Here is a 26,151-nt window from a genome sequence, read left to right as displayed (position 1 = left end):
CAATCGTCCACAATCCGGACTACTCTATACAGACGCAGAGAAGGTTGACCATCCATGGCCGGTATTCTTCAAGCTCCGCGCAACGCGGGTACTCTGTTTCTTGGAGGCCAGAAGATTAGCGGTCAAGACATTCGAGAGCAAAATGTTCTCGCAACCCAAGCCATTGCAAATGTGGTCAAATCCTCCTTTGGTCCCTCTGGCTTGGATAAGATGATGGTGGATGACATTGGCGATGTTACAGTGACCAACGATGGTGCTACAATTCTAAGTCTGCTTGATGTCGAGCATCCGGCGGGGAAGATTTTGGTCGATCTGGCGCACCAGCAGGACAAGGAAGTTGGAGACGGCACCACCTCCGTCGTGCTCATCGCAGCAGAGCTCCTACGTCGAGGCAACGAACTGATGAAGAACCGCATCCATCCCACCGTCATAATCACTGGCTACCGTCTGGCTCTACGCGAGGCTGTCAAATATATGCAGGAAAATATCAGCACAAAAGTGGAAACCCTGGGAAGAGAAAGCCTGATCAACATTGCCAAAACCTCCATGTCTAGCAAGATCATTGGATCCGACGCCGATTTCTTCGCGAACATGGTAGTCGATGCCATGCAATCTGTGAAGTCTGTCAACCCCCAAAGAAACGAAGTGAAATATCCGGTCAAGGCTGTAAATATCCTCAAGGCACACGGAAAGAGTGCGTTGGAGTCATTACTGGTCAAGGGCTACGCGTTGAATTGTACCGTCGCATCACAAGCCATGAAGACAAGAATCACGGATGCAAAGATTGCCTGCCTCGACATCAACTTGCAGAAGGAACGAATGAAGCTCGGTGTGCAGATTACGGTCGAGGATGCCGACCAGTTAGAGAAGATCCGCGAGAGAGAAGCGGGAATTGTTTTGGATCGGGTCGAGATGATCCTCAAGGCAGGGGCCAATGTTGTGTTGACGACTAAAGGCATTGATGATATGGTCCTCAAGCTCTTTGTGGAGCGGGGATGCATGGCTGTGCGAAGATGCAAGAAGGAGGATCTTCGACGGATAGCAAAGGCCAGCGGGGCGACCTTGATCAGTTCTCTCTCCGACATGAACGGAGATGAGAAATTCGAGAAGGAATTTCTTGGTCATGCAGACGAAGTGGTACAGGAACGGATATCAGACGACGAATGCATTCTCATAAAGGGGACAAAATCATTCTCATCGGCATCGATCATTCTTCGAGGATCAAACGATTACCAGCTCGACGAGATGGAGCGATCGGTCCACGATTCACTATCTGCAGTCAAACGAACGCTCGAGTCCGGCAGTATTGTTCCTGGAGGCGGTGCCGTGGAGACGGCATTGCACATCTACCTCGAAGAGTTCGCCATGACAGTCTCGTCTCGGGAACAATTGGCGATCGGAGAATTCTCTCAATCTCTACTTATCGTTCCAAAGACCTTGGCCGTCAATGCGGCCAAAGACGCTTCGGAATTAGTGGCACAGCTGCGCGTCCGGCACGCTCTGAGTCAGCGAGTTCAAGAAGGGGATGCCAATGAGAGAGAAAAGGACCTGGCGAAGAAGAAGCAATACAAGAATTATGGTCTTGATCTGACCAAAGGCAAAGTTGCTGACGTGGTCAAGATGGGTGTCCTCGAACCCAGCATGAGCAAGGTCAAACAGCTCAAGAGCGCGGTGGAGGCTTGCATTGCCATAATGAGGATAGACACTCTGATCAAACTTGATCCACCCGAACAACAAGAAGACGATGGTCACGGACATTGAGGAAACTGTCCAGCCAGAAGGTATTCCCCTGCCACGATGCCATCCTGCAGCATGCACAACGCGGCAAGAGGACCATGACGACACAGACATGGCACTATGACAGACACCAAGCACAGGTGTCCTATGGGCCTGCAGCACCGATCACCATGTGCTGTGACCATGGGACCGAGTTTCCACGATTGCCATGTTCAAAAGGTTCCAAGAATGGTTTCTGTCCGTGTCAGGGATGAGGGTCTCGTCTGGGGCAGGGACGCAAACAGGTACCCACTGAGCAACATCTCAAGGTTGGAGGATGAAACTACGAACTGTGGCACAGGCTGTGTGCTGGTAAGTGCTCTAGATAAGCTAGTGGAAGGCTTCCTGGGGTTCAGACGCAGGATCCTGCATTCATGTATCGATATACCTTGAGTCTCATAGGAGAGCTCTGGCGTTTACGAAGACAATTGAGACCGCAATGTCAAAAAACGACAAAAGAAGTCAGCTATAGAGGATGCGGTGAGGTGGTGTTCCCTGCTGGTGAAGAAGTATCGTTTGAGCAAGCATGCCTCCTTCTTTCCATGAGATAGGCGCTCCTCGGAACTATCGCAATTCTCTAGATCTCCCTCTTTCCCTCTTTCCCTCGCTGCGTCCAGGCCACTCTATGCCGAGTTTGATTGAAAGCAACGCACAGCCTACGGTGAGTACTACTTTGTAGTTTAAAAAAAGGGCCGAAGGCGCCAAAGAGGGCTAAGGGGCCAATGGTATCCCTTCTAATGCGCGCAACACGGCTGGCACTACCCAAAGCAGAAGAAAAAGCTCGAGCCACTCCACCCCAGGCCATCGGGGCTATTGAACGCAGGTGCCTTAAAATATAACTTTGTTATAGCACCAGCTTGGAGCTTGTGGGCCAGCACCTGGTCTAGAACCCGAGGGGAAACGTCTGTGCTGTGCTGTGCCGCAGTCTTCCCCAACTGTTCGTCCATCTCTGAAGGCAATGAGACGACGATTCTCAAATCAGGAACTCGATCCAGCATGGAGGCTTAGCAGTTGCACGGTTCCCACAGCTTGGGTTCATGATCGATAGCATGTTTGAGGCGGCTGCTGGAGGAAGACCGTCAAAGGCTAATAGACAAGACATGTATATATATATGCAATATGTGGTCAGCTCAAAGGATGTCTATCTCCCAAAATCCTAATTGCGTCTCTCTCAAAGCATTGCTCTATCACATTTCTGTCCGAAAGATCTAGACAATTACACAAAATATCTTGACCATCATGATGGCACAAACATATTCAACGACGCAAGTCAACCCTCATTATCACCGTCTCAGCATTGTCCCAGAGGATATCCCAGCAGCACCTCCTGTCATCGATTTTTCAGGTGGGTTGAGCAACAAGTGGCCATACTTGCATGCTGATAGTCGAGTATAGCCTTTCACAGTGACAACCCAGCCGCTAAGATTGACCTGGTCAATCAAGTTCGGGATGCATGCCTCGAAAAGGGCTTTTTCCAAATCACCAATCACGGCGTTTCAGAGGAGCTCCAGGCCGCCATCTTTGAGCAATCAAGAGATTTCTTCTCTCTTCCAATGGAGGAAAAGGAAGCTTATGATAAAGGTCAGTTAAGACTGTGGCCTTGTCGTGAACCTACTCGTCGCCGATTCGCGAGGGCCATATACTAACCGACCTGTGCTACAGCAACACATCCCCACAAACTGGGATACGAACGCTTGCGGTCACAGAACTTCGAGAAAAAGACGGCTGGTGATTTGAAGGAGGGCTTCTTCGTCGGAAGGGATCTGCCAGCTGACCATCCATACCTCAAGCAAGGCAAGAACCATTGTGGCCAGAACGTCTACCCAACCGAAGTCCGTGACCCGGCTTTGTTCAAAGAGACCGTCGATCGATACCATCGAGAATTGACGTTACTGGCGGAGAAGGTGCTCAGCGTCATCGCATTGACTTTGAAGTTGGACGAGGACTACTTTGAGCCCTTCTGCCACGAGACAGCTGCCGTTCTCAGACTTTTGCATTACCCACCTCAGGCTCCCGACGCCAGTGCAGACGAACGAGGTAGGCGAGGCCCACGTATTAGGACTGAGGAGAAACTAACTTGGACGTCATTGAGGTATCGGCGCTCATACCGATTTTGGCGGGATTACCATACTGCTTCAGGACGAGGTTGGCGGTTTGCAGGTCTTTGATGCCCCAACTCGGTCGTGGATCGATGTCAAGCCAACACCAGGCGCGTTTGTCGTCAATCTGGGCAATCTCATGATGAGGTGGTCAAACGACAAGTATGTTTCAAACCTACACAGGGTCATCAACACCAGTGGAAGAGAACGGTTCAGCATTCCTTTCTTCTACTCGGGTAATCCGGACTTCATGATCACCTGTCTCCCTGGATGCGAGGATGCTGGCAAGGCACCGAAATATGCCCCGATCACAGTGGAAAATTGGATTTTAGGCCGACAGACGAATACCTTTCAGGAGGGAAAAGGGCTAGAAGAGCTGTCGTCGTTGGCGAAGGTGGCAGGATGATGATGACGATGATGATGTTGGTGAGAGGTCATGCTCTTGCCTACCAGTACTTGGGCCTTTTTTTCTGTTTTGATGGTTCCTGGGCATTGTAAAGCGGCGGCGATAAAAAATATCAGGTAGCGAGCTCATGCTGTAGCCGCAGACGAATAAAATGAATCCGAAGTCGACGATACGAAGGGCGAGCTGTGTACCTACGGAACGGGCGACGAGGCTGAGCGGCCTCCGCCGAGCCTTGTGCGTCATTCTCCGAAAGTGGCGGGACCCTGGACCCTTCAGTGCATTCATTGATATTGACTGAACATTCCCTTCACCTCCCGAGTCCTCCGTCTTCCTTGACCTAGCTCCAACGTTTCTTGCCCTTCGTACGCCCAGCTTCATTCTCAGTCTGTGCTACCGTGTGGTCTGCCATCAAAATGGTCGCCGAAATCATCACGACCATCTCCCCCACCACCAACAAACCCATCCTCACGCGCCACGGCCTGCCACCAGACGAGATCCTCCGACTGGGCACCACCGCGCAACAGGCCTTCAAGTCATATGCCAAATCCCACCCCACCCTCGAAAGCAGACAGAAGGTTGTGGCAAAGGCCCTGGAGATCCTCTCACAGAGACAAGATGAGCTGGCGCAGGAGTTGACCGAACAAATGGGGCGGCCGATCGCCTACACGGGCAAAGAAATCTCCACGGCCATCAAACGTGCCGAGTACATGAGCAAGATTGCGCCCGAGGTGCTGCAAGACGTCCCGGGAGAAGCAGAACCCGGCTTCAAGCGATACCTGCGCAAGGAGCCCGTCGGCGTGGTGCTCGTCATCTTCGCCTGGAATTATCCATACCTGATCATGGTCAACAGTCTGATTCCCGCGCTGCTGGCCGGCGACACGGTGATTCTTAAGCCCTCGCCGCAGACGCCCACCATAGTCGAACATATCGTGGACATCTTCGCCGCTGCCGGCCTCCCTTCCAACGTCATCCAGTATCTACATTGCGGCAACCCGACGGACCTACGCCCGTTGATTCTGTCCCCGGACGTCAACCACATCTGCTTCACTGGCTCTGTGGCGGCAGGCCTTGCGATCCAATCCATAGCCTCGTCGCGGGTCTCGTGTTCCGTCGGACTAGAGCTGGGCGGCAAGGACCCCGCATACGTCCGACCCGACGTGGACGCTGCATGGGCCGCCGAGGAGATTGTCGACGGCGCCATCTTCAACTCGGGCCAGTCGTGCTGCTCGATTGAGCGGGTTTATGTCCATTCCGACATCTACGACGCCTTCGTGCAGGAAGTGAAAAAGATCCTGGCAAACTACCGGCTGGGCGACCCGGCAGACAAATCCACGCACATCGGCCCCGTGGTGTCGAGCCGCGCCAAAGATGCCATCCTCAAACAAGTCGCCGACGCCAAAGCTGCAGGGGCCGTCGACGAGACTCCAGAAAACGCCACATTTGCGTCTCTTCCGCCGGACGGCAACTTCGTCGCGCCAGTGCTCTTGACCAACGTCACCCACGCCATGTCGGTTATGCGCGATGAGACTTTCGGCCCCGTAATCCCTGTCCAGAAAGTCACTGGAGACGACGAGGCCGTGGCGCTCATGAACGACTCGGAATTCGGGCTGACAGCGTCGATTTGGACCAAAGATGTCGCCCGCGGCGAGGAACTTTCTCGTCGCGTTGAGGCCGGTACCGTCTTTGTCAACCGCGCCGACTATCCCAGTCCGGACCTCGCCTGGACCGGCTGGAAGGATTCTGGGAAAGGCGTGACGCTCAGCCAGTTCGGCTTTGACCAGTTTGTCAAGGTTAAGAGTTACCATTTGAAGGACTACCCGAACTAAGTACGCACCCTGACGAAGTCACTTGTTTTTGGCGGAATGCAATCTGTGACGGCAAGGTACATACGGCCAGAACTGGGCGGCACCCCAGAGCACTAACTAGGTGATTAGGTAGGTACCTAGGTCTGTACAGTATGATCAGCAGGGCTAAGGCTTGGAATAGATCTGGAGTCGTGCACGTGTACATTAAATCGTCGGCCAGCCAATGTAGCAGTATCATAGAGTCGAGTCGATCCTATACTCCGTACCTCAAGTCTGCTCTGCATGACGTTAGGTCGAGAATAGAATCTCGAGTGGTTGCGTACCTCAAGTCTGCATGACGTTGGGTCGAGAATACAGTCTCGAATGAGAGTGTAAATTCGAATTCGAGCTTGGAATCAAAAGCGTCGATCTACAGAGCACAAGATCTCGGAAGCGGATGCGGAAGCGGAAGGATCAATACACAGGCTCTTTCTTGAAAATTGACATTTGAATGAAGAATTGATTCGTAGATATTCACATGTTTCAGAAAAGGGCGGTTCCGGGCCCGGGTCCGGGTCCGGGTGCAGAAATGTATCCGTACACTGAACACTGTATCCGTACCGTACCCAGGGCAGAGGTAGACAAAGCCATGGACGCCGAAGCCCAAGCCCAAGCCCAAGCCCACGCCCGCGCCGTCCCAAGTCCTCTTCAGCTTCGAGAAGAACCTCAGAACACCGTCATGCACGTAGGCATATGAAGTGCGGTCTTATCGCGCGCAGTGCTGCTGGAAGCGCAGGGACAATAACACTTAGATGAACATAACCAGCTCAGACTCAGATCCATATGGCTGACCCTTTGCGGAAGACGGTCAACATCTGATAGACTCGGTACCAGGACCAGGACCAGGACCGGAGCCAGTGGTAACGGCGGGATCAGCAGCTTCCCTGACCTGAGTTGCTAGGACTGTGTCGGTGCAGTCTATCTTGTCCAGCGTCAGCTTAATCATCATCGTCGTCAATGTCCACATTAATGGCGTCCGGGTTGGCAGCCACTCCTCCTCCTGCAGCACCATCAACTTCGGCACTCTCACTTTCCTTGGGCGGTAGTCTATTCCCACCCACCGGGCCTGTGCTAGCTGCAACAAACCCCACGGGCGCACGAGCCTGCCGTTCCAGCGCGGCCATTGCATCGTTGCCTCTGCCGTTGCCCGCGACGTCTTCGTCCAAGGCACTGTCGCCGTTTGCACCTCCCGCTGCAGCCGCGCCTTCTTGGCTCCGCTTGACGGCCTGACTGGCAATGAATTGGACATCGGTGTTGAACTGCGCAGTGACGCTGCGTTTGATGCGGAGCATCTCCTTGAACGTGTCCTCGTTGCCGTGCGCAACCTCAAACTTTTCCCACGTGTCCCAAAAGGCCTTGTCCACACGCGGGTCGGCGAACTGGCTCGCATGTCCATAGATGGCCCTGGCTCGGTCGATTTCGCCCAGCCGTCGTTCCATTTCGGCAAACTTGAGACACATGGCTTTGGCCTCCATGTCGGGTAAGGCAGCAACGGCGCGCTCGTAGATCGGGCGCGTCGAGGTCAGGCCGAAATTGGACGCCGATTTGGTGATGTAGAACTCAAACATGCCGAGGCGGTCTTCGTCCGAAACGGCACGAGTGGCACGTTCGTAAATCCGCATGGCCGATCGAGCCAGGCCTCGCTCTTCTTCCAGGTTGCCGTACATCAAAAAGATGTGCTTCGCAAACTGTGGTGGGCAGTTCTCCAATGCCTGTTCAAACAGGTCGCGAAGACGCTCCATCCCAAGCTTGCGTTTGACTGCTTTGCTGAGGTACAGATTCCACAGCTCGAATGCAACCGGGTATGTGAACACATCTAGGCCTCTTTCGTAGACTTTGAATGACTCTTCATAGTAGCCGTGCTCTTCGAGGAGATTGGCGTAGTTCACAACGGTCTGTGGAGTTGCAATCCGAAGCTCGAAGATCCGATCATAGACGGCACGTGTCTCCTCTAATGAGGCGACCGACTCAACAAGGTCAACATAAAACGACCAAACTTTCCAGGATTTGTGCACCCTTTGTTGCGGGGACAAAGTCTCGTCAAAATAGTCGACCGTGCTCCGTTTCGGCGACTTTGTGGCAGTGGCCATCACCTTCATCGCTCCGTCGAAATTCTCGTTCCGAAGCTCCATCTCCGCCCAGCCAATCCAAGTGTCGGCTAACTCGGCTACCGCCTTGTAGGGAACTTTGACGGCTTTGTCGAGAATGATTCGTGCAGTATCAAGGTCGCCCTCTTCTTCGTAGAACTTGGCATAGTTCAACCATAGTTGATGGAACTTGCCAACCGCCTTTTTGGGGGCAATTGCCGCGATCGCATCCGCGTATGTCTGCACGACTTCTTCTTTGTTATCGTTCCAAAGCGCAACTCGTTTCTCCCATTCAACTACATTGTTGGGATTTTGCCGTAATAAGACGTCGTTAACGAGGAACGGTCGTCGATCCATCAGATGCTCAAAGCGCATCATCCTCATGTCGAGATCAAAGTCTTTCTCCGCATCAACAATTCCTTTCGCAGCCCGCGCAGAGGCGGTATCCATGAGGGTGGAAATCACCGACTCTTCAAACTCCACGTAGGCGTCAAAGATCATTGTAAAATCGCGCACCGTCATGACCGTCGTGATTCCTTCCTCAAACACGTCTCTAGCCTTTTCGAAATCTCCGCGGGTGATCCAGTATGTTGCAAGCCCGGCCCAAAGCTTGCCACGCTGGTCGGCAAATCGTTCTATCCCACTCCGGATGATGGTGTCGGGATCGAATCCTGCGAGAGAGCTTTCTCCAATGTCTCTGGCCTTGTTGACCATTAGCTCTACCATTTCGCTCCACAGTTGAAAATCGCTTTTGATGTGTTTGGACCGAAACTTGGGGTTGTCCAGTATTTGGATGTACCGTTTCACGGCCTCCAGATAATGCCCCGTCTCAATGAGTAGATCAATGTAGTCTTCCATATCCTCCGGGTGTGCCTGGATATAACGCGCCCAGATTTTGACTGCAGTTACTCCTCTTGCAGAGTTGGCAAACGATTTGTAGAGCTTCCATATCCTATTGTGCTGGGTCACGGGCAGGGCTCTTAACGCGCGGTCGAACGTCCTTCGTGTCCTGGTGACATGTGGTTGTCGCAAAAGAAATGAAAGATACATTTCCCAGATCACAGGCATTTTATTCAGCAATACCAGCGCTCTCTCGAAGAGAGCATTGACCTTGTCGAACTCTGCCTTGTACCTGACGGGGTTTTTCTTCTTGAGATGTTTGACTCGGAAATCCAAATACAGTTTCCACAGCTTGTATGACCGGGGTAGCTGTATGCACGCCCTCTCTTGCACAAATGCTTGCTCGTGAATAGTGCCATTGCGCATTTTGTAGTCGATGTAGAGTAGCCATGGTCGAACACTTTCAGGGTTGCAGAGGATATCTTGCTCGTAGACAGCATCTTCGTTGGCGATCAGGTAGAAATCTGGTTTGCCGGTCACTGATAGATCCATAGCGGCGGCTGAGCCAGAAGGTGACTTGCGTAGGATCCCAGGCATGGTAGAGTTGTCTTTGCGAAGGGAAGATGTTCTCAAGATTCACGGACCGCGTCAAAAAAAGATGGGGACAGAGACAGGCAACTATGCCGAGCGCCGGACTGATGTCTTAAGCGGGGACTGCCAGGTGCAGCTGCGTCGGTAGCCGCAGCCTTGCATGTGCACCTCGAGTTTGTGATATCGAGCTCCAGTCCATTACTTTGCTCTACCGGGATATTATTTTCCCACCTTTCATAACGGCGTAGAGACGCCCTTGACAAAAAGATGTCTTCAGGCGCGGGGGTACGAGCACTCTCAGCATGCAAAAGAGCCTTACTGACACTCTAGATAGCGGGAGGCCGTCTTCGCCACACGACAGGCGTTGGGTCAGATGAACCTGAAATTAAAGGGTGCCCAGACAGGTCACAGTCTGCTGAAACGAAAGAGTGAAGCTCTGACAAAGTATGCAATAATATCTCATTGTTGATCCTGTGCTGACCTTGTGGCAGGCGATTCCGAGGTGTGCATGGCGTCTGCTATTCTCCGTTACCCACGATACTAAGAGATACTTCCAGAGATCCTCAAACGAATCGACGAGGCCAAGCGGAAAATGGGCCGAGTCATGCAGATTGCTGCATTCTCTCTAGCTGAAGTGACATACGCCGTGGGTGGGGATATTGGTTACCAGATCCAGGAATCGGTCAAGACGGCACGATTTCGAATTAAGACGAAGCAGGAGAACGTGTCCGGTGTCCTTCTACCCCAGTTTGAAGGATACACCATTGATGAGATCAACGACTTTGGCTTGACTGGTTTAGGCAAGGGAGGGCAACAAGTGCAAAGATGCCGCGAGACATATTCTCGCGCCGTGGAGACGCTCGTTGAGCTGGCGAGCTTGCAGACGGCATTCACGATTCTGGACGAGGTCATCAAGGTTGTCAACAGGAGAGGTATGTGGACCGGATCGTCTGTCTGGCCACGTGAGCTGATTGTCTCCAGTCAACGCTATTGAACATGTTATCATTCCGCGGACCGAAAACACCATCAAATGTAAGTTGAAGAGAAGTTGGACGAAGTAACGAGAAGCTTACTAGGCAACTAGATATTAATGCCGAGCTCGACGAACTCGACCGAGAAGAGTTCTATCGCTTGAAAAAAGTCTCGGGGAAGAAACAGAGAGACCAAGCAGCTGCAGACGCAGAGCTGTTGAGACAAAGAGAAACGGAGAAAGCCAAAGGTATCAGCGACAAGGAGATCGACGTGGAGCCGAAGGATGTACTCGGCGAAGAGGAAGACAAGGATGTGATCTTTTAGGACGGCCGCCGCAGCCTTCCACGATGCTGTACAATGTTTCCGCCAACGCCAAACCCCGCTATCCACGCATGGGTATCAAGTGATATGGTAGCTCAAGCCACTTTCCCCAATGACACAACCCTTCTTTTGGCATCCGTTCCGTTGCATGACCACTGTTGTTCCCGACAAAATTCTATGCCCGTTGATATGTGACCCTGATACCCTTGCCCTCGTCACCAAGTTGCATTCCGGCCGTGGCCTCTTTGGCACTGATAGCACCGGCCTCAGACTCGTACTCGACGAACGCAATTCCTTTCCTCCCAGGCACCATTCTGACCTCCTTAAAGCCTTCAAACCGGCTGAATATCCTCGACAACCCATCGGCATCGTAGCTATCTGGCAGGTCTCTAATAAACAGGATCTTGTTGGGAGGTAGATACTCGTCGGGAATGATTGCGGCTGTGTTCGTGCCAGAAGGCTTGAGACCTGCACCTTTGACTGCCTTCGCTGGCCGAGCGGTCAAGCCTGCTCCTTCCTGAGTCCCGGCTGGTGGAGCAGGTCTCTTCAGTTTTTGCTGCGTCGCCTCGAGGGCTTGTTTCCGCTCTTTTTCAGCGAGTCGCGCTCGCTTCCACTTTTCCAGGCCCTGTTCGCCTTCTTCCTTTCGCACGGTGGCATCGGAGGGGGTGCGCGCAAAGTCCAATTGCATGGGCTTGTCGAAGAGTTCGAAGCCGTTGACTTCTTCGATGGCCTTGGCTGCATCTTCGGCGGAATCGAACACCACGAACGCCTGACCTTTGGCCTTCAGGTTTTTCTTTGCGACCAGGTCGATGATATTGCCATACTCGGAAAAAATCTCGGACAACGCTTCCTTCAGCTGATCGATCTTTATGCGCTCCTCGAGATTCTTCACATATACCCTGGCGTGACCATTCATTAGCCTGGCTGCTTCCACAGTCCGAGAGGAGGGGCTGTTAAACATACGTTGAGCTGGGAGGGTTCTGCGTTGCGGTCGCCATGGTGGATTTGAAATATGCCGAAGCTGAGAAGACTTAATGAGGCCTGTCAAACCATTCAACCTGCCGTATCTCAACTATGTCATACTAAAGTCCTGAAGGCGCTTCGGCAAGGCAAGATGCGAAGATTCCATGAGCCACTGCTACTGCACCGCATTCGGATGGGTACGAAATGGAAGCCCACGTGACTGGAAGAAGACGCTTGTCAGAACACGTGCTTCTCGCTGAGATAAGCACAACCTCCTGCCACCACCGCCACCAAACCTGCCACAAACCCTGCTTGACATCTCCGAAACTCACTTTCTCGTTTTTCCAGGGCAACTCCAGCCTTCACGGCCCAGCCTTCTCCGGCCAAAGTTTAACTGATCTGTGTTTGAAGATGCTCATTTGCCCAATTTATTTTTGTGCTTCTCGATTCCCTGCAAAGGCAAAATCATTGCAACTGTCCGAGATCTGCTTTAACTATGACAGCCAGAAACACGGACCAGCGGCAGTCAAAAAGTCTTGGTCACCACCTCAATGCCCCACGGATTCCTGGAGAGTCTGGCAGAGGCTGGCAGAGGCTGGTATCAGCTCCGTCGTCCCCTGGACGTTCAGCTTATCGTGATGATGTCGACCTATCTGTATTTATGGTGAAGAGGCGCCTTCCGGAGTACAGATACAGCCATGTCATTCCACTCGTTGACCGCGACCTGGTCGGTCGCATGTTTCAGCAATCAGTGCCAGCGAAGTGTCTGTTGGATACTCCGGACTCCGGCCTCCGCCCACCGTCCACAATGGTTTGCCATGTCTCAGAAGACAGGGTCTCGGCAAACAAAAGAAACAGACCTCCATAATAAGATTGACACCTCCACAATAAGATCCACTGTGGCTTGCACTTTGCTACAGGCGGTAGAGCCTCATGGAACCTTCGGGCCAATCAGGTGGGCTTACCAGGGTGTCAATCAGGAAGATCCCCTGACTCCAGCGCACGAAGCGCTATCTAGACGATATTATTGTCACTGCCTCCCCTCGCATCAAGCTGTGGGTAAAGTCAATTTCATACGCCTAGCGGCGATCAATCCTTCTTGAGTCAAGGTTTGGTAAGGACGCGCGGAGAGCTCTCGATCACTATATCTAACTACCCGGCACAAATCATGTAGTTTTCGTCTTCTTTTGCCAGTTGTATTCATCGTTTTTGCTCATCTTTGGTATACGTGCTCTGGTGTCGCATCTCACCCTCACGCCGACATGCGACGTGACTTATTTGCCGCTGCGGCTATTATCGCAGTGGCAGAGCGAGCACTCGCTGCTCCTGGAGCACACAACGGGCCAGAGACCGAGGCACATCGGCTCTCCGCGCGAAATATTGTTGACGACATTGCAGACGACTATGACTTTGTCATTGTTGGTGGAGGCCTGGCCGGCCTCGTCCTTGGTGCCCGTCTGTCAGAAGACGCGAATCATACGGTGCTCGTCCTCGAGGCCGGCGGTAATGGAGACGAGTTTCGAGATCGAATAGGTAGGCGCCCGGCATGTTGGCGGTTTGCGACGGTCCTTCAATACCTGACACTGGTGCAGATATTCCCGGCGATGCGTACTACGACTCTCTCTGGCCAACGGAGCTGAATTGGGATTTCTATACCGTTCCTCAAACAGGGGCGAACAACACCTCATGCGAATGGCCTCGTGGCAAGGTGCTTGGAGGTTCGTATCTGTCTCCTTGTTCGGCATGCTGCTACAAGGATGCTGACCTGACACCTGCACAGGCAGTTCCGCCATCAACGGACTGTATATGAACCGGCCAGGTGAACACGAGCTTAATGCCTGGCAAGACTTGGTCAGCGACTTGGACGGCGCTGACAATTGGACGTGGGACTCGTTCTATGCCGCCATGAAGAAGAGTGAGACTTTCACTCCTCCAGTGGACGGTGTCGTCCAAGAGGCTGCCATCACCTGGGATGCTTCGAGTCACGGATCTAAAGGGCCCATTCACCAGTCGTACCCTGGCTAGTACGTTCAAGGCCTTCTCACTCGATATCGAATGGTGGCTAACTGACTCTCAAGCACCTTCCCTTATGTTGGCAAGTGGTCCACTGCCGCACAAGCCGCCGGAGTCCCTCTTACCAACGACCCCTATGGCGGGCAAAACTGGGGCGCCTATGTGGCAACGTCTGCCATCAACCCTACCAACTGGACACGGTCGTACAGTCGTTCCGGCTATCTCGATCCCCTTCCACCGCGTGCCAACTACGCCGTGCTAGCCAATGCCCATGTCACCCGGATCCTCTTCAACTCTTCCTCACCCGCAGGTAACCTGACAGCGAAGGGTGTCGAGTATACGCGCGATGGCGGTGCGACCAAATTGACTGTCGGGGTCAAGAAGGAGGTCATATTGGCCGGCGGTACCATTGGCAGTCCCACCGTTCTTCTCTACAGCGGCATTGGGCCTAAAGATGTCCTTTCTGCTGCTGGAGTTCCAATCGTGGCCGAGCTGCCTGGTGTGGGTCAGCATCTCCAAGACCATGTGGTGAGTAGCGTTCAAACATTCGTGAATGTGTACTCGTTACTCACTGAAGTAGAGCGTCACTGTGCAATGGACTACCGACAATCCGACTGCAGGTTCTTTGTTCGCCGACAACGGCACTGAGACGGTTCGTCTAAACCCGTTCCTCACAGCCTTTTTAATGCGTACTGACCTCTCCAGACCGACCCTGTCTTCCTCTCGTACGTCAACGATGCTGTGGCGTATGTCAACGCCTCTGTCCTCTTTGGCAACAAGGCGAGCGACCTCAAGACGAGCATCCTGAGTCAGTTCGATCAGTTTGCCACTAGTGCGAGCTCCGACACGGGCGTCGTAGCTGGGTACAAGGCCATCTACGACACAACAGCCAACGATATTTTCAACGGCCCCACTGGCCTGGTGGAACTGCTGATCGGAAACAACGTTGACGGCGCCATTCGCATCGGTGCTGCTCTGCAGCATCCGTTCAGCCATGGCTCCATCACCATCAACTCGTCAAATCCCTTGGACTATCCTGTCATCGACCCCAAGTATCTGACACACCCTGCTGGTACGTTTCTTAGCCACTAGCCATTCCATACCCTTCGGGGACTAATATGAAATCTCACAGACGTCCAAATTCTCCGCGAAGGCATCAAGCTGGCACGCCGCATCGGCGAGACCGAGCCATTGAGCAGCGAATTGAAGAGTGAGGACTATCCTGGATCTGACGTCCAAACTGACGAGGAATGGGAGGATTGGATGCGCGGCGGTGTCTTCACCGAGTTCCACCCCTCATCAACATGTTCCATGCTTCCTCTGGACCAGGGTGGAGTGGTGGACGCCAATCTTCGGGTTTACGGTCTAGCCAATGTTCGCGTTGCCGACGCCAGTGTGCCACCCATCGCGTTCTCTGCGCATCTGATGGCTTCGACCTACGGGCTGGCCGAGCAGGCGAGCAGCTTGATCCGCGCATACCACAACAAAAAGGCTCCAGTCGTCACCCATGCCAGCTCAAAAAACTCTACCGATGGCTCGAAAAATAGCAAGGCCACGGCAACAACATCCATCTCAGCCTCGACTTCAACTTCTGCACCCAGCAGTACCTCCACCAGCACCAGCAGTGCGTCATCGTTGAACCATCAACCATGGTCATTCTTCATTGTCGTGGCTGCGCTCATGGTTTCGACGTTAGTGTCCTCGATTTAGGTCACGAGCATTGTTCCGGCGTCCTCGTGTTCCCCCTATCGGACACGCCCATTGTTTCTAGACGACCCTTTTTTCCGGTTCAGCCTATGTCCCTCCCCCTTAACGTCCTTTAATTCATGACCCTATGTTATTTTTCAACAAACTTTAATATCGACTTCGCAGACATGACCATTCAATTCCCGGGGTGGGACCAGGCAGGATCGGTGTTGAAGATGGCGGGCATTGGGTCTCATACACTATTCATAATATTTACTACAGGTAATGGGGGCTTTGGTACAGGATAACACTTCGGGCGTGTTCAAGCAACATGGTATGAAGACTTCGGGATCGAATTGTTGGCCATGGCTGGCCGAAAACAAGCCAATTCGGAGCTCGCAGAGAGCGGGCTGAGTCCCGTGGACACGGATACCATCCGTGGTTGAAACGCCGTTCCTTTGGCAGCTGAGACCAGCTAAGAGAGAGAGAAGGGGAGGTGGGACGGGCCGAGGACGAAATTGAGCACAGAATGGGAGGAAAAGAAAGAGAAAGAAAGGGAAGGGGAACAGGGAAAAGCAACAGAAAAGTTCTTTGTGCAAGACCTCCGAATCCATTGACACAACACACCACACCACACAACAGCAAAGTGGCGCGAGGGAAAGACCCGAACCCCCAAATTCAGATGGAAGCAATTGTCATTGCGAGCACCGCTGGCCTGGTGGGTGCTGTGGCGACTTGAAACAGAACTAGAGCCAGGCATGGAATTGAGACTGGGACTGGGACTGGGACTGGGACTGGATTCGGGACTGAGTTAGTTGCACACATACATAGTAATGAGTATGTGCGGCCATACTCTGTATGCCATTATTGCTGTCACTCCGTTTTCTACCTCTACCTGCACCTGTTCTGAACTCGAACCTAACACGGCGGCGAGGCTGTTGCACAACTGGACTGGACAGTTTGCAACTAGAGCGCGATGCGGTTCTGTGAGATAAGGCCGAGGTTGTTACAAACCGACAAAAGCCCAAGTGCACTGAGCTGAAGGTTATTTTGTTATTTTGTTATTTTGTCGGTATAGTAGGAACTGGAAATGGGAATGGCTTCCTGGTACAAGTTCATAGAAGCTCAAGTGGAAAAGGACGCTCCCACGCCGCCCCCAAACACTTTTCGGAACAGATCCGTCGTAGCCGTACATGACAGAAACAGAAAGACGTCCAAGGCGGCACAAAACACCAACGTTAGATATCGTCTCCCCGCAGGCTCTTCAGCCTTTCCTTTTCCGCTCCCGAATGCCAACGCCGTTTTGGTTGGCTTGTCCTTCGACAGGCTTGCCATTGACCAGAACCACCGGCTTGTTCCCATTCAATTTGGGCTCTCCTGGACCGATCGATTTTCCATTGGCCTCAATCGGGACCTCGTCGTCCTCATCGTCCTCATCGTCACTACGCTCATCCGCGGCCACACTGGTGAAGACGTAGTTCTTTGCGATGCGGAGGATCAAGAATAACCAGAACAGATTGACGGCCTGAAGACACGCAAGCAGCGAAAATGTGATAATCTGACTGATCCAGCACTTGTATTGTTGGGTCTCCCAATCCAACTCATACGGTCCAACCGTGCGGAATTCTGTCAAGGTTGCCCACAATATGCGGAGGTTGATGTAGTGACGAAGATAGATCCAGACACAGCCAAAAAAAGCAAAATATGGCCCCACGATAAACGAGTCAAGGTAGTTGAGCGTCTTCGAGGTCTAAACATGATTTAGCAGCCAGTACAAACCAAAGAGAAAGTGTGCTGAAACATACCGCGAGGAAGAAGTCGCTAATATCATGGGTAATGTAGACGGCGATCCCCATATGAGTAAAGTGAAAGCGATAACTCAGCCCAATAAGAGACAAAGTTACCACATGGTGTAGGACCAACTCTTTAAAGTCTTTCCGTGGCTTCTCCAGCTGGAGCATGAGAACAATCGCTTGCTGGGCCCAATAGCTGGCCTGCAGCAAGTAGTAAGCCTTGAAGATGGCCTCGTGTTTCCGGTGAGGAAACCCTTCGAACATGGCCGTCGTGTTGAAATACCAGAGCGGGCCTCTCGACATCACGTACAGGCCGAAGGGCCCAAAGATGCCGAAGTAGATGGCTGTGTACACTTGTTCCATGAACCGTGCCTGCTTAGCCTTCCTCATGATGCCACACTTTATAGCCAGTGGCCGGATCACCCTTTGCATCAAGAACTCTCTTGTAAAACTCAGCACCACTGTGTAGAAGGCGACAAAAGCCATGTCGGCTTTGCCTTTGCCATACATGTTCGGTCCGCCTGGATAATCAGGTCCGAGAGGGTACGACAGGAAGATGGCTTTGTGCAGAGGGTTTTGCTGCCCCGGGTTGATGAAGTACGCGACCAGGATGACAACCATGATTATGAGGGGATTTAACCATGTATGTCGCAAGGAGATCTGTTTCCATTTTCGAAAGGCAGAGCGGGCTTTGCGACGCTTCGAATGAGGCTTCAGGTCCTTCTCGCTTGCCTGCAGACTGTCAGCGCTGAAAGGACTCAACATCGAGTGCACCGTACGGAAGGCTGTGCAGGTGTCTTCTGGGTCATGGTCGCCAACGCGGGTGCGCTGGTGTCCCCTCGAGGGTCGCCCCCGAGGGTGCTGGACGCTCGACGTGGGCGACCCATGGTGGGCAGGCAGCGATGAGGGCACTGCAGTCACGTTGAAGCCAAGCCGGAAGATAATGCAGCGAGGGAATGAGTTGTAGAAAAGGCAGCTGTCAGACCTTAGACAGGAAGAACAGCATGTGAAATGGCAGAGGTGGTACAGCTAATGTACGGAGTACATGGATCACTGCTAGCTCAGTAAGTAGTACGTAGTGGTGGCCGCAGAAGCAGAAGCAGAAGCAGGGAAAAGGGGGCTTGCTTGGCAGCTCCCAGCAATGGACATTGGACTGGAAGCCTAGAGGGAAAAACTCTCGTCTAATAAGGAGTCTTGCTCAATGCTCACTGCTCACTGCTTAATGCGCACCCCAGATCGTGCCGCTTTAAGGACCAGAGAAGAGTACTCCGTACAGAGTATCAGGCAACAACCAACAGCATCATGTTCACCAACTTTCAACAGCAGCCACCCTGGGTACATTTTACCAGGGAGTACCACACTGGCATAAATATGACAAGCTAAATTAGTCCTTCCGGAGCAGTCTGAAGAGAGCGCTTCCTTGACTCGCTTCTCTTCTTTGGACATATCACATATCTTATCCAGAGGCAGCCCACTTCACAGACAACAGACACCTCATAGCTGTGACAGCCGTCGATTCCCTTTACCACAAGGAGACTCTACAATCGCGGACAGGCCTCAGGCCTCGGTCTTGACCAGTCGAACTGAGAGTCTTGAGCCTGCACAGCCGGCCCTGAAGAAGCATCACCGTCTATTCAAGTCAGTTTCTCCGGCACTCGCACACTCGCAATCCCTCGCACGAGACTCGACGAAAACCTTCCATACGGAATTCGACCCATTGGAACTCTACAGTTGCACTTTACGTCCTCAATTGCTTCTTTATTGGAGCGTATCCCAGCATGGCCGCCCAATATGAACCCGAGATTGTTTTGTACGACTTGGCCTGTACCAAGAACGTTTGTTTCTCCCCTGCAGTCTGGCGCATCCGCCTTATGCTTAATTATAAGCATATTCCTTACAGAACCATCTTTCTCGAATTCCCAGACATTGAGCCGACGCTAAAAGGGCTGTGAGTTATCTTTCCTTCTCCTTCTTTCCGTTCTTCACCTCCAGTCCCCTTCCCTTTGTTCTTTCGTTCTTCTTCATGCCAAAAATGCACAGCCCCAAGGCCTGCCATTGCGCGTGAAGAAGTCTCCTGACTTGAAATTCCCAGCGGTCTGGTCCTAGGCGAATCCCCTTCGGGGAATATATATAATAAATACACTGTACCGGTGATTCAGCACGTGCCGACCAATACCTACATCATGGACTCGGTCACCATCGCACAGTTCCTCGAGTCGACCTATCCGGACCCGCCGGTACCGCTGACGTCGGAGCTGGGCCTCGAGATTGGGGCTAAAGCACGCGCTGTAGTCGGCAGGGCCTTTAGCACGTCATTGATGCCGCGCGAGTTAGGCATTTTGTCCCCCCGCGCGCAGGAGTACTTTCGGCGTACGCGCGAGGAGTCGCTGGGGCACCGGCTCGAGGACTTGTTTGACAAGGAGGAAGAGGCCTGGAGCGCCGTGGGCGAGGATATTCGCGCCGTGGGCGAGCTGATACAGACGCACAAGGCCGATGGGCCATTTGTGCTGGGTGCCCGGCCGAGCTACACCGACTTCTTCATTGCGGGGTCCCTCCAGTCTGCGAGGATGGTGGATGAAAGGGTGTTCCAGAGGACTATCAAGTACCCTGGTTATGGTGAGGTTTACGAAGCATGTCTACCTTACATGGAGAAGAAGGACTGAGTCAGGTACGGAGTACAGTACCAATATCTAGGTACCTACCTATAGGTACCTACCCATAGGTAGGTAAGATAGGTCATAAACAATCCAGCCTACGTACCCGACTGGAATCTTGCACATGCGAGCGAGTCCAGTCTAGCCTAGCCGCATTCTGCGTCATGGATCATGATCGTGGATCACGGGCGCTGCTCGCTGTCAATGCTCTGTCAGAACTGCCAAGCACGTGGTGTAACCTATACTTAATAGAACCTTAGGTGTGTATGTTCTAGTAGTGGAAAGTGCTTCTAAATTGACAGTCGGCCGGGCTTGAAAATGTAGAAGTAGCTGGTGCGCTGTAGTCAGTGGTTCGAAATGGCTTTTGCTTTACTGTATCCACAGCTATGGAGCACCTCCCAATGCTGGCTGTACAAAGCGACAAACTGCTCATGGCATGGTACTAGTACAGTGAGTGACCTTAGCCTCCAACCGGGAACCATCCATCTCACTTGTCGGACTGCGATGTATCATCTGTTCATTCTTCCTTAGGCGTTTCGGGACCCTTCCCGCCGCTGGTAGATCTCGATGGATCAACAGTGCCAGTGATCTTGGCCGAGGCTGCCGGTCCCTCGGGTTTCTTGCTCTTCTCATCATCGTCAAGCAACGGGTTGCTGGCGCCGGACTCGTCTTTCTGAGCCTGCCATTGTTCAGTAAATATATGCCTTTTCAAAAAAAAGCTCGTCGAGTGTCTTACGTCCTTGTCGCCCTTCTTCTCTGAGACTTCGCCTTCACCTTCTGATTCCGAGCTCTCCGGAGTCCTAAAGGGGGTGTAAGCCTGCTAGCCAGAAAACTCACCAGCAAAGACACTTACTCTCCCTCGCTTGTTTCAGATGCTCCGTCCTGAGCACCTTCATCGGCAGCTTCTTCAGCCTTGTCCTCGGACCCTTCCTTTGATTCTTCTTCGGGCTCTTCTGTGTGTTCTTCGTGACCATGGCCGTGATCGGATTTCTTGGGTCCTTGGCTGAGGAGCCAGGTCGCGGCCGGGACGGTAACAGCGACGGAGCCAATCAGCCTTGCACTGCCTGTCAGTATCGTCTACTTGACCGACGAGTTCGACGGTGAGGATCAGTCGGACTGACCAGGGGATATCACTGCTCTTCTTTGCGCCATGCTCGCTTGCGTAGCCTCGACGGCCGACCGCACGCAGATTTGTCCGAGCTTGGGCGCCGACTCGCTTGAGAGTGAACGACCGGATGCTGCCTCGGAGGGCTGATGACCGTGGTAGGACCATTGCAAATGTTACGTGGCGAAACGTGGTAAGGTGTAAAGAATGGAGAGAGCTGTTGAAGCAACCGAAAGAGAGCTCCAGAACATCCAAGTCAATCGTACCCTGTACTACTAATTAGTGGGCTTCGACCTCCGCCCAAGCTCCTAAGCATCATACGAGCGTACCTGGGTCTGCGGTGGTAGAGCTCCCCTGATTAGTACTAGTGAACTAGTGACCGAGTTGCGCCATGAAGCGCAGGTCTGCCGACACTTAGCAAGCCAAGCAGTAACTAACAAACAAGACGTCATTGGTTAGAGTCCTTGTGCTTGGACTACCCCCCAAAAGATCCCACTCGCAGCACTCAGCAGTGAGACGTACGAGATCCAGAAGGTACTTCGCAACACGTCTTTGTATCCTTGTACTTCCTCCATTCTACCTCTCCTTGTGAAGGCACCAGGCCTGGGGACTCGGCATATTCTCGTCTTCGCGTTCAAGCGTGTTTTACGACTCTCCGGAGCGTTTTGCAAAGTGCCTGCGACATCACTTTACGCTTCATCTCCGCTCCTGATACGCTTCTCATATGACCTGACCTCTGTGTGTTTTTGAGCCTCTGTACACAAAAGTCTGCGAAGCTACAGCACCAAACCCCCTCCGAACCCTGCAGCGGTTGATTTGATCACCATGGCTAGAGACCGTTCCTCTGCACAGCAGAGCATCTCAACGCTGCTCTCCAAGATCAATGACCCCGATCCTGACATTCGTTTCATGCAACTCAGCGATCTTACAAACGTTCTCCTCTCATCGTCCTCCGAATACATCCGAAACGATACGCATACTGCTGCAAGGATCATTGATGGGTTGCTGAGATCATTGGCTGATCAGAACGGCGAAGTCCAGAACCAGGCGTTAAAATGGTAAGGAGCATCGATTCCAGCTGGCAATCAATACTGATATCTGCTATCAGCGTTGGACCACTTGCTGCACGCACTCCAGGCGAGATAATTGCGCCTTTAATCGACAAACTTACCAACCTCACCATCAGCGACATTGATATCTCCATCCCTACGACAGCACTGCGGATCCTTATTGCCTCACTACCTCAACCGCAACCTGTCGGAGGACCTAGCCAAGAAGTCAGAGACGCATATGCAGCGGTCAGCAAAGTTCTGATCCCGAGATTGGTGGGGCATGTCGTTCTACCATCGAACAAGCCTACCCCCGAACTCCCAACGGGGTTGCTGGAGAAGCAGAAGGACAAAGGCTACAGCAGTGATGCCGTGGATGTTATGATTGAGATCGTGAAATGTTACGGCTCGTTGCTACAAGAACGGGAGCTGGTTGGACTGGCAAAAGCCGTCATGACTATAATTGAAAGCCCTTCAGCAGGAGGGGTAGTCAAGAAGAGAGCCCTCGCCGGTATTGGCGCCCTGATACCCCATTTCAACGACGCTCAGATCAGCTCCTTTGTGGCGGCCCTTACACAAAGCTTCCAGGCTTCTCAGCTGAGTGTCGAACATAGGAGATTCCTCATTGCCACGATCGGAACATTGGCCCGGTCCAGTCCAGGCAAGTTTGGACCATACGTCAACGATGTTGTTCCCTCTATCTTTCAAGTTCTGAGTCAAGATGAACTGTCATCCACCGCTTCAGTGTCAGATGCAGATGTTGAAGTCGATCCCGAGGTCGAAGAGCTCCGTGAGACGGCGCTTGTATCGCTCGAGGGCCTGGCTGGATCGTGTCCCGCAGAGATGAGGTCTCATCTCTCGGAAGCTATCGACGCTGCATTGAGATACGTCAGATATGACCCTAATGTCGCAGAGTCTGAAGACCTTGAAATGGCAGGTACACAAGATAGCAATTCAGATGATGGCATTACAGAAGAGCCACCGGACGAGGACGATGATGATGAATATGCGGAACTGGATGATGAAGATGCATTCAGTGATGTTGATGACCTCAGCTGGAAAGTTCGACGTTGTGCGGCTAAGGTCTTGTACACTATCATCATGGGGGTCTCGGTAGCCGATCGAGCAATTCTCTTCGACGACATTGCGCCTGTTTTGATTTCGCGACTGTTCAATGAGCGTGAAGACAGTGTCAGACTGGAAGTCATTGCTGCCACCACCGCGCTTATTCGGAAAGCAGGCTCCGGTCTTACCCACTCGCTTACGCGGCGCGATTCGACAGGGAGCGATCCCGCTGGACCGACAAACACTCGAAAGCGCCGACGCCAGGACAGCGAAGCTGATCGGAAAGATCCAGACCTTCGAGGCTTGGTTACAAGCCGTTCCAGCCCCCCAATTGTCCCTGTCTCTCCACCAAGAGGCTCTCTAGCCGACCTTGTTGGGCTCGTGCCCAAGATTGTGCAAGCTCTTTGTAAGCTGTGGAAGAAAGCCAGCATGTCACTGAAGCAAGCTTCGGTGGTTATGCTCAAAACTCTTACCCTGGCTCGGAACGAAATATTGTCTGATCATTTACAGCAGTTGGAAGATCCCATCGCCGACGCACTCAAGCCGTCCACCGCCTCTGCATCGGGTGGCGTAGGATCTGGAACCTCAGCAACTGTAGCAAGCCTGCAGATTGAGACACTCACGTTGATCAGTGCCATTGCGGAAACTAACAGTACCACGGTGTTGATTCCTTTTGCCATTGCTCTTATACCATCAGTGATCGATATCGCTCGCGATCGAAACTATAAAGTCTCCAGTGAAGCACTTGGCACCATTGAACAGTTCGTCAAGGCTCTAACTCCTCCGCGGCTAGCTACTGCGAATCAAGACCATGCAATTCACATTGAGAAATTATGGACTGTGGTTGTGGAGCGAGTAGCTGACAACAACGCCGACCTCGAAGTCCGTCACCGCGCCATTCAAGTGTTTGGTGTTCTCATTGCTCGGACCTCCAATACCCAACTTCTGTCTAGCTCTGCGAGGATGCAGAGTCTCGGTATACTCCACGACAGGCTGAAAAATGAAACCACTCGATTGGCCAGTGCAAGAGCTATCGGCCTCATTGGCGAGGCAGCGGGCGTTCACGATAACATCGGTTCTGCTTGGATTCAAGATGTCTCACTCGAAATGGCAAATCAACTTCGCAAATCCGATCGGTCTCTCCGGGGGGCATGCCTGGAATCACTGCAGTATCTCGCTCTGAATCCTGTCTCCTCGTCCCAATACGAGACGACAACCATCTTGCAGCTCCAGAGCTTGTTGATGCCGCTCATTTCTGTCAATGACCTGCATCTGTTGACACCTGCCTTGGTCATTCTCTCCAGGATCATCCCGACAAATGCGGAAGCTCTCGTCAACGCAGAGATTGTTTCCGCCTTATGTCAAATCACACAGGCGCGCCTTGAAGGCCCGCCTCTGCGCGCCTATCTGCTCGTGGTCAAAGTCATTGGCGAACATGAGGTGGGGGCACCACTAATGAAAGGTCTGTTGGGAGTCGGTACAGCGGGCGAGACTTTGGTTCTCGGCAGAGCGATAGGTACCCTGCTTGTATACGGCGGGGATAACCTCGGCGTCACGATCTCGGACTTCTTGAAGGAGCTGCAAACATCTCAGGACGTCCGAGCAGTGTGCCTAGCATTGACGGTGCTCGGTGAAGTCGGGTTCAGAATGGGTCCCAAATCCCCCGTCAAGATCGACACATTCATCAATTGTCTTACGGTAGACTCCGACAAAGTCCGACTCGCTGCTGCTGTAGCACTTGGTAGTGCCAGCTCAAACAATGTCTCCGAGTGCTTGCCAATTATTTTGCGTAGCCTCGGTCAGTCCCCAGCACAGAACTACCTTTACTTGCACTCTCTGAAAGAGATCCTGGAACACTCTGAAAGTTCCTTTTCAGACATGGCGCCGTATGCATCTGAACTCTGGGACAAGTTGTTCACGGTGTCACGGGTTGAGGATAACAGTGCCGTTGGTGCAGAATGTATTGGTCGGCTTGCAACCATTGATCCGAACACCTATGTTCCACAACTCGCTAAATCCCTGGAAGATCCAGATCCTTCTATCAGAGGCACAGTTATCTCTGCCTTCCGGTTCACTCTTGGTGATGCAAGCAGTTCTTACAACGCGCTCCTTGTCAAGATGATGACTCCCATCCTACAAACGATGCTGGGCGATACTGATATCGGCAATCGACGCCTTGCAATCACGACTTTGAACGCTGCTATCCACAACAAATCGGAACTCGTGATCCCAGACATCGGCCAACTCTTGCCTTCCGTCATTGAGGACTCACGCATCAAGCCCGAGCTGGTGAAGGTGATCAAAATCGGCCCATTCACCCACAACGAAGACGCCGGCCTTGACATCCGGAAATCAGCTTATGCGACGATGTATGCATTGCTCGACTGCCACGGCGCAATCCCGCATCTTCCTATCCCCAAGATCTTCGATCGTATCCTGGATGGCATTAGTGATGACCCGGATATTCGCACTCTGTGTCTGCTCATGTTAGGACGCTTGGCCGCGATCGATCCAGACGAAACCCGCCGGCGCCTGTCCAATCTTGCCGAAAAATTCCGCGTCGTGCTCGCAGCCAAGATTAAAGAAAATGCAGTCAAGCAGGAGATTGAGAAAGTCAACGAAGCTAACGCGGCGGTGATTCGCACGACGATGGAGTTGGAACGCAAGTTCCCGTCGGTGAGCATGGAACTTAGCGGCGAGCTGGTGGCGTGGAAGGGCTACGTCGAGTATGTCAAGAAGGAATTTGGCCCGATGGTTCGAACAGCAATTTCGGAGAGTGGCTAGGAGGCCGAGACTGGGAACAGAGATTTTAACGGCGTAGAGGACTTGTTCCGCCACTGGTGAAGGGGCAGAAGACGAGTCTTGAATAGGATTGCCCCCAGATGCA

General features: G+C 52.7%; 11 protein-coding genes across 11 annotated transcripts; 7 read left to right on the top strand and 4 right to left on the bottom strand.

The window, feature by feature from the left end:
• Nucleotides 1-54: 54 nt before the first annotated feature.
• A1O3_04828 (T-complex protein 1 subunit alpha) lies at nucleotides 55-1,761 on the top strand (the record flags this gene model as incomplete). The annotated part of the gene is made up of 1 exon (XM_007734956.1): nucleotides 55-1,761. The coding sequence occupies one exon, from the start codon at nucleotides 55-57 to the stop codon at nucleotides 1,759-1,761; it is 1,707 nt and encodes a 568-aa protein (XP_007733146.1).
• Nucleotides 1,762-3,018: 1,257 nt separating this feature from the next.
• A1O3_04827 (uncharacterized protein) lies at nucleotides 3,019-4,281 on the top strand (the record flags this gene model as incomplete). The annotated part of the gene is made up of 4 exons (XM_007734955.1): nucleotides 3,019-3,121; nucleotides 3,172-3,357; nucleotides 3,439-3,813; nucleotides 3,869-4,281. 4 exons carry the CDS (start codon nucleotides 3,019-3,021, stop codon nucleotides 4,279-4,281), a joined length of 1,077 nt encoding a protein of 358 aa, XP_007733145.1.
• Nucleotides 4,282-4,694: 413 nt separating this feature from the next.
• Nucleotides 4,695-6,107, top strand: A1O3_04826 (NAD-dependent aldehyde dehydrogenase; the record flags this gene model as incomplete). The annotated part of the gene is made up of 1 exon (XM_007734954.1): nucleotides 4,695-6,107. One exon carries the CDS (start codon nucleotides 4,695-4,697, stop codon nucleotides 6,105-6,107), a length of 1,413 nt encoding a protein of 470 aa, XP_007733144.1.
• A 956-nt stretch (nucleotides 6,108-7,063) lies between these two features.
• Nucleotides 7,064-9,649, bottom strand: A1O3_04825 (pre-mRNA-splicing factor syf1; the record flags this gene model as incomplete). The annotated part of the gene is made up of 1 exon (XM_007734953.1): nucleotides 7,064-9,649. The coding sequence occupies one exon, from the start codon at nucleotides 9,647-9,649 to the stop codon at nucleotides 7,064-7,066; it is 2,586 nt and encodes an 861-aa protein (XP_007733143.1).
• Nucleotides 9,650-9,910: 261 nt separating this feature from the next.
• Nucleotides 9,911-10,939, top strand: A1O3_04824 (V-type proton ATPase subunit D; the record flags this gene model as incomplete). The annotated part of the gene is made up of 6 exons (XM_007734952.1): nucleotides 9,911-9,928; nucleotides 9,978-10,087; nucleotides 10,135-10,145; nucleotides 10,201-10,575; nucleotides 10,625-10,675; nucleotides 10,728-10,939. 6 exons carry the CDS (start codon nucleotides 9,911-9,913, stop codon nucleotides 10,937-10,939), a joined length of 777 nt encoding a protein of 258 aa, XP_007733142.1.
• A 172-nt stretch (nucleotides 10,940-11,111) lies between these two features.
• On the bottom strand, nucleotides 11,112-11,934 carry A1O3_04823 (uncharacterized protein; the record flags this gene model as incomplete). Its single annotated transcript, XM_007734951.1, has 2 exons — nucleotides 11,112-11,835; nucleotides 11,900-11,934. 2 exons carry the CDS (start codon nucleotides 11,932-11,934, stop codon nucleotides 11,112-11,114), a joined length of 759 nt encoding a protein of 252 aa, XP_007733141.1.
• A 1,227-nt stretch (nucleotides 11,935-13,161) lies between these two features.
• On the top strand, nucleotides 13,162-15,622 carry A1O3_04822 (uncharacterized protein; the record flags this gene model as incomplete). Its single annotated transcript, XM_007734950.1, has 7 exons — nucleotides 13,162-13,432; nucleotides 13,492-13,621; nucleotides 13,684-13,923; nucleotides 13,978-14,440; nucleotides 14,493-14,564; nucleotides 14,618-14,984; nucleotides 15,045-15,622. The coding sequence occupies 7 exons, from the start codon at nucleotides 13,162-13,164 to the stop codon at nucleotides 15,620-15,622; spliced, it is 2,121 nt and encodes a 706-aa protein (XP_007733140.1).
• Nucleotides 15,623-16,862: 1,240 nt separating this feature from the next.
• On the bottom strand, nucleotides 16,863-18,278 carry A1O3_04821 (acyl-CoA-dependent ceramide synthase; the record flags this gene model as incomplete). Its single annotated transcript, XM_007734949.1, has 3 exons — nucleotides 16,863-17,348; nucleotides 17,404-18,123; nucleotides 18,171-18,278. The coding sequence occupies 3 exons, from the start codon at nucleotides 18,276-18,278 to the stop codon at nucleotides 16,863-16,865; spliced, it is 1,314 nt and encodes a 437-aa protein (XP_007733139.1).
• An 891-nt stretch (nucleotides 18,279-19,169) lies between these two features.
• On the top strand, nucleotides 19,170-20,054 carry A1O3_04820 (uncharacterized protein; the record flags this gene model as incomplete). Its single annotated transcript, XM_007734948.1, has 2 exons — nucleotides 19,170-19,339; nucleotides 19,484-20,054. 2 exons carry the CDS (start codon nucleotides 19,170-19,172, stop codon nucleotides 20,052-20,054), a joined length of 741 nt encoding a protein of 246 aa, XP_007733138.1.
• Nucleotides 20,055-20,562: 508 nt separating this feature from the next.
• Nucleotides 20,563-21,318, bottom strand: A1O3_04819 (uncharacterized protein; the record flags this gene model as incomplete). The annotated part of the gene is made up of 4 exons (XM_007734947.1): nucleotides 20,563-20,724; nucleotides 20,782-20,845; nucleotides 20,899-21,099; nucleotides 21,167-21,318. The coding sequence occupies 4 exons, from the start codon at nucleotides 21,316-21,318 to the stop codon at nucleotides 20,563-20,565; spliced, it is 579 nt and encodes a 192-aa protein (XP_007733137.1).
• A 657-nt stretch (nucleotides 21,319-21,975) lies between these two features.
• A1O3_04818 (uncharacterized protein) lies at nucleotides 21,976-26,048 on the top strand (the record flags this gene model as incomplete). Its single annotated transcript, XM_007734946.1, has 2 exons — nucleotides 21,976-22,208; nucleotides 22,259-26,048. 2 exons carry the CDS (start codon nucleotides 21,976-21,978, stop codon nucleotides 26,046-26,048), a joined length of 4,023 nt encoding a protein of 1,340 aa, XP_007733136.1.
• Nucleotides 26,049-26,151: the final 103 nt, after the last annotated feature.

This window comes from Capronia epimyces, assembly GCF_000585565.1.
Source record: "Capronia epimyces CBS 606.96 chromosome Unknown aczIQ-supercont1.4, whole genome shotgun sequence".
Lineage (NCBI taxonomy): Eukaryota > Fungi > Ascomycota > Eurotiomycetes > Chaetothyriales > Herpotrichiellaceae > Capronia > Capronia epimyces.
Note: the sequence above shows the minus strand (reverse complement) of the source record. Positions and strands in the feature narration are given on the sequence as shown.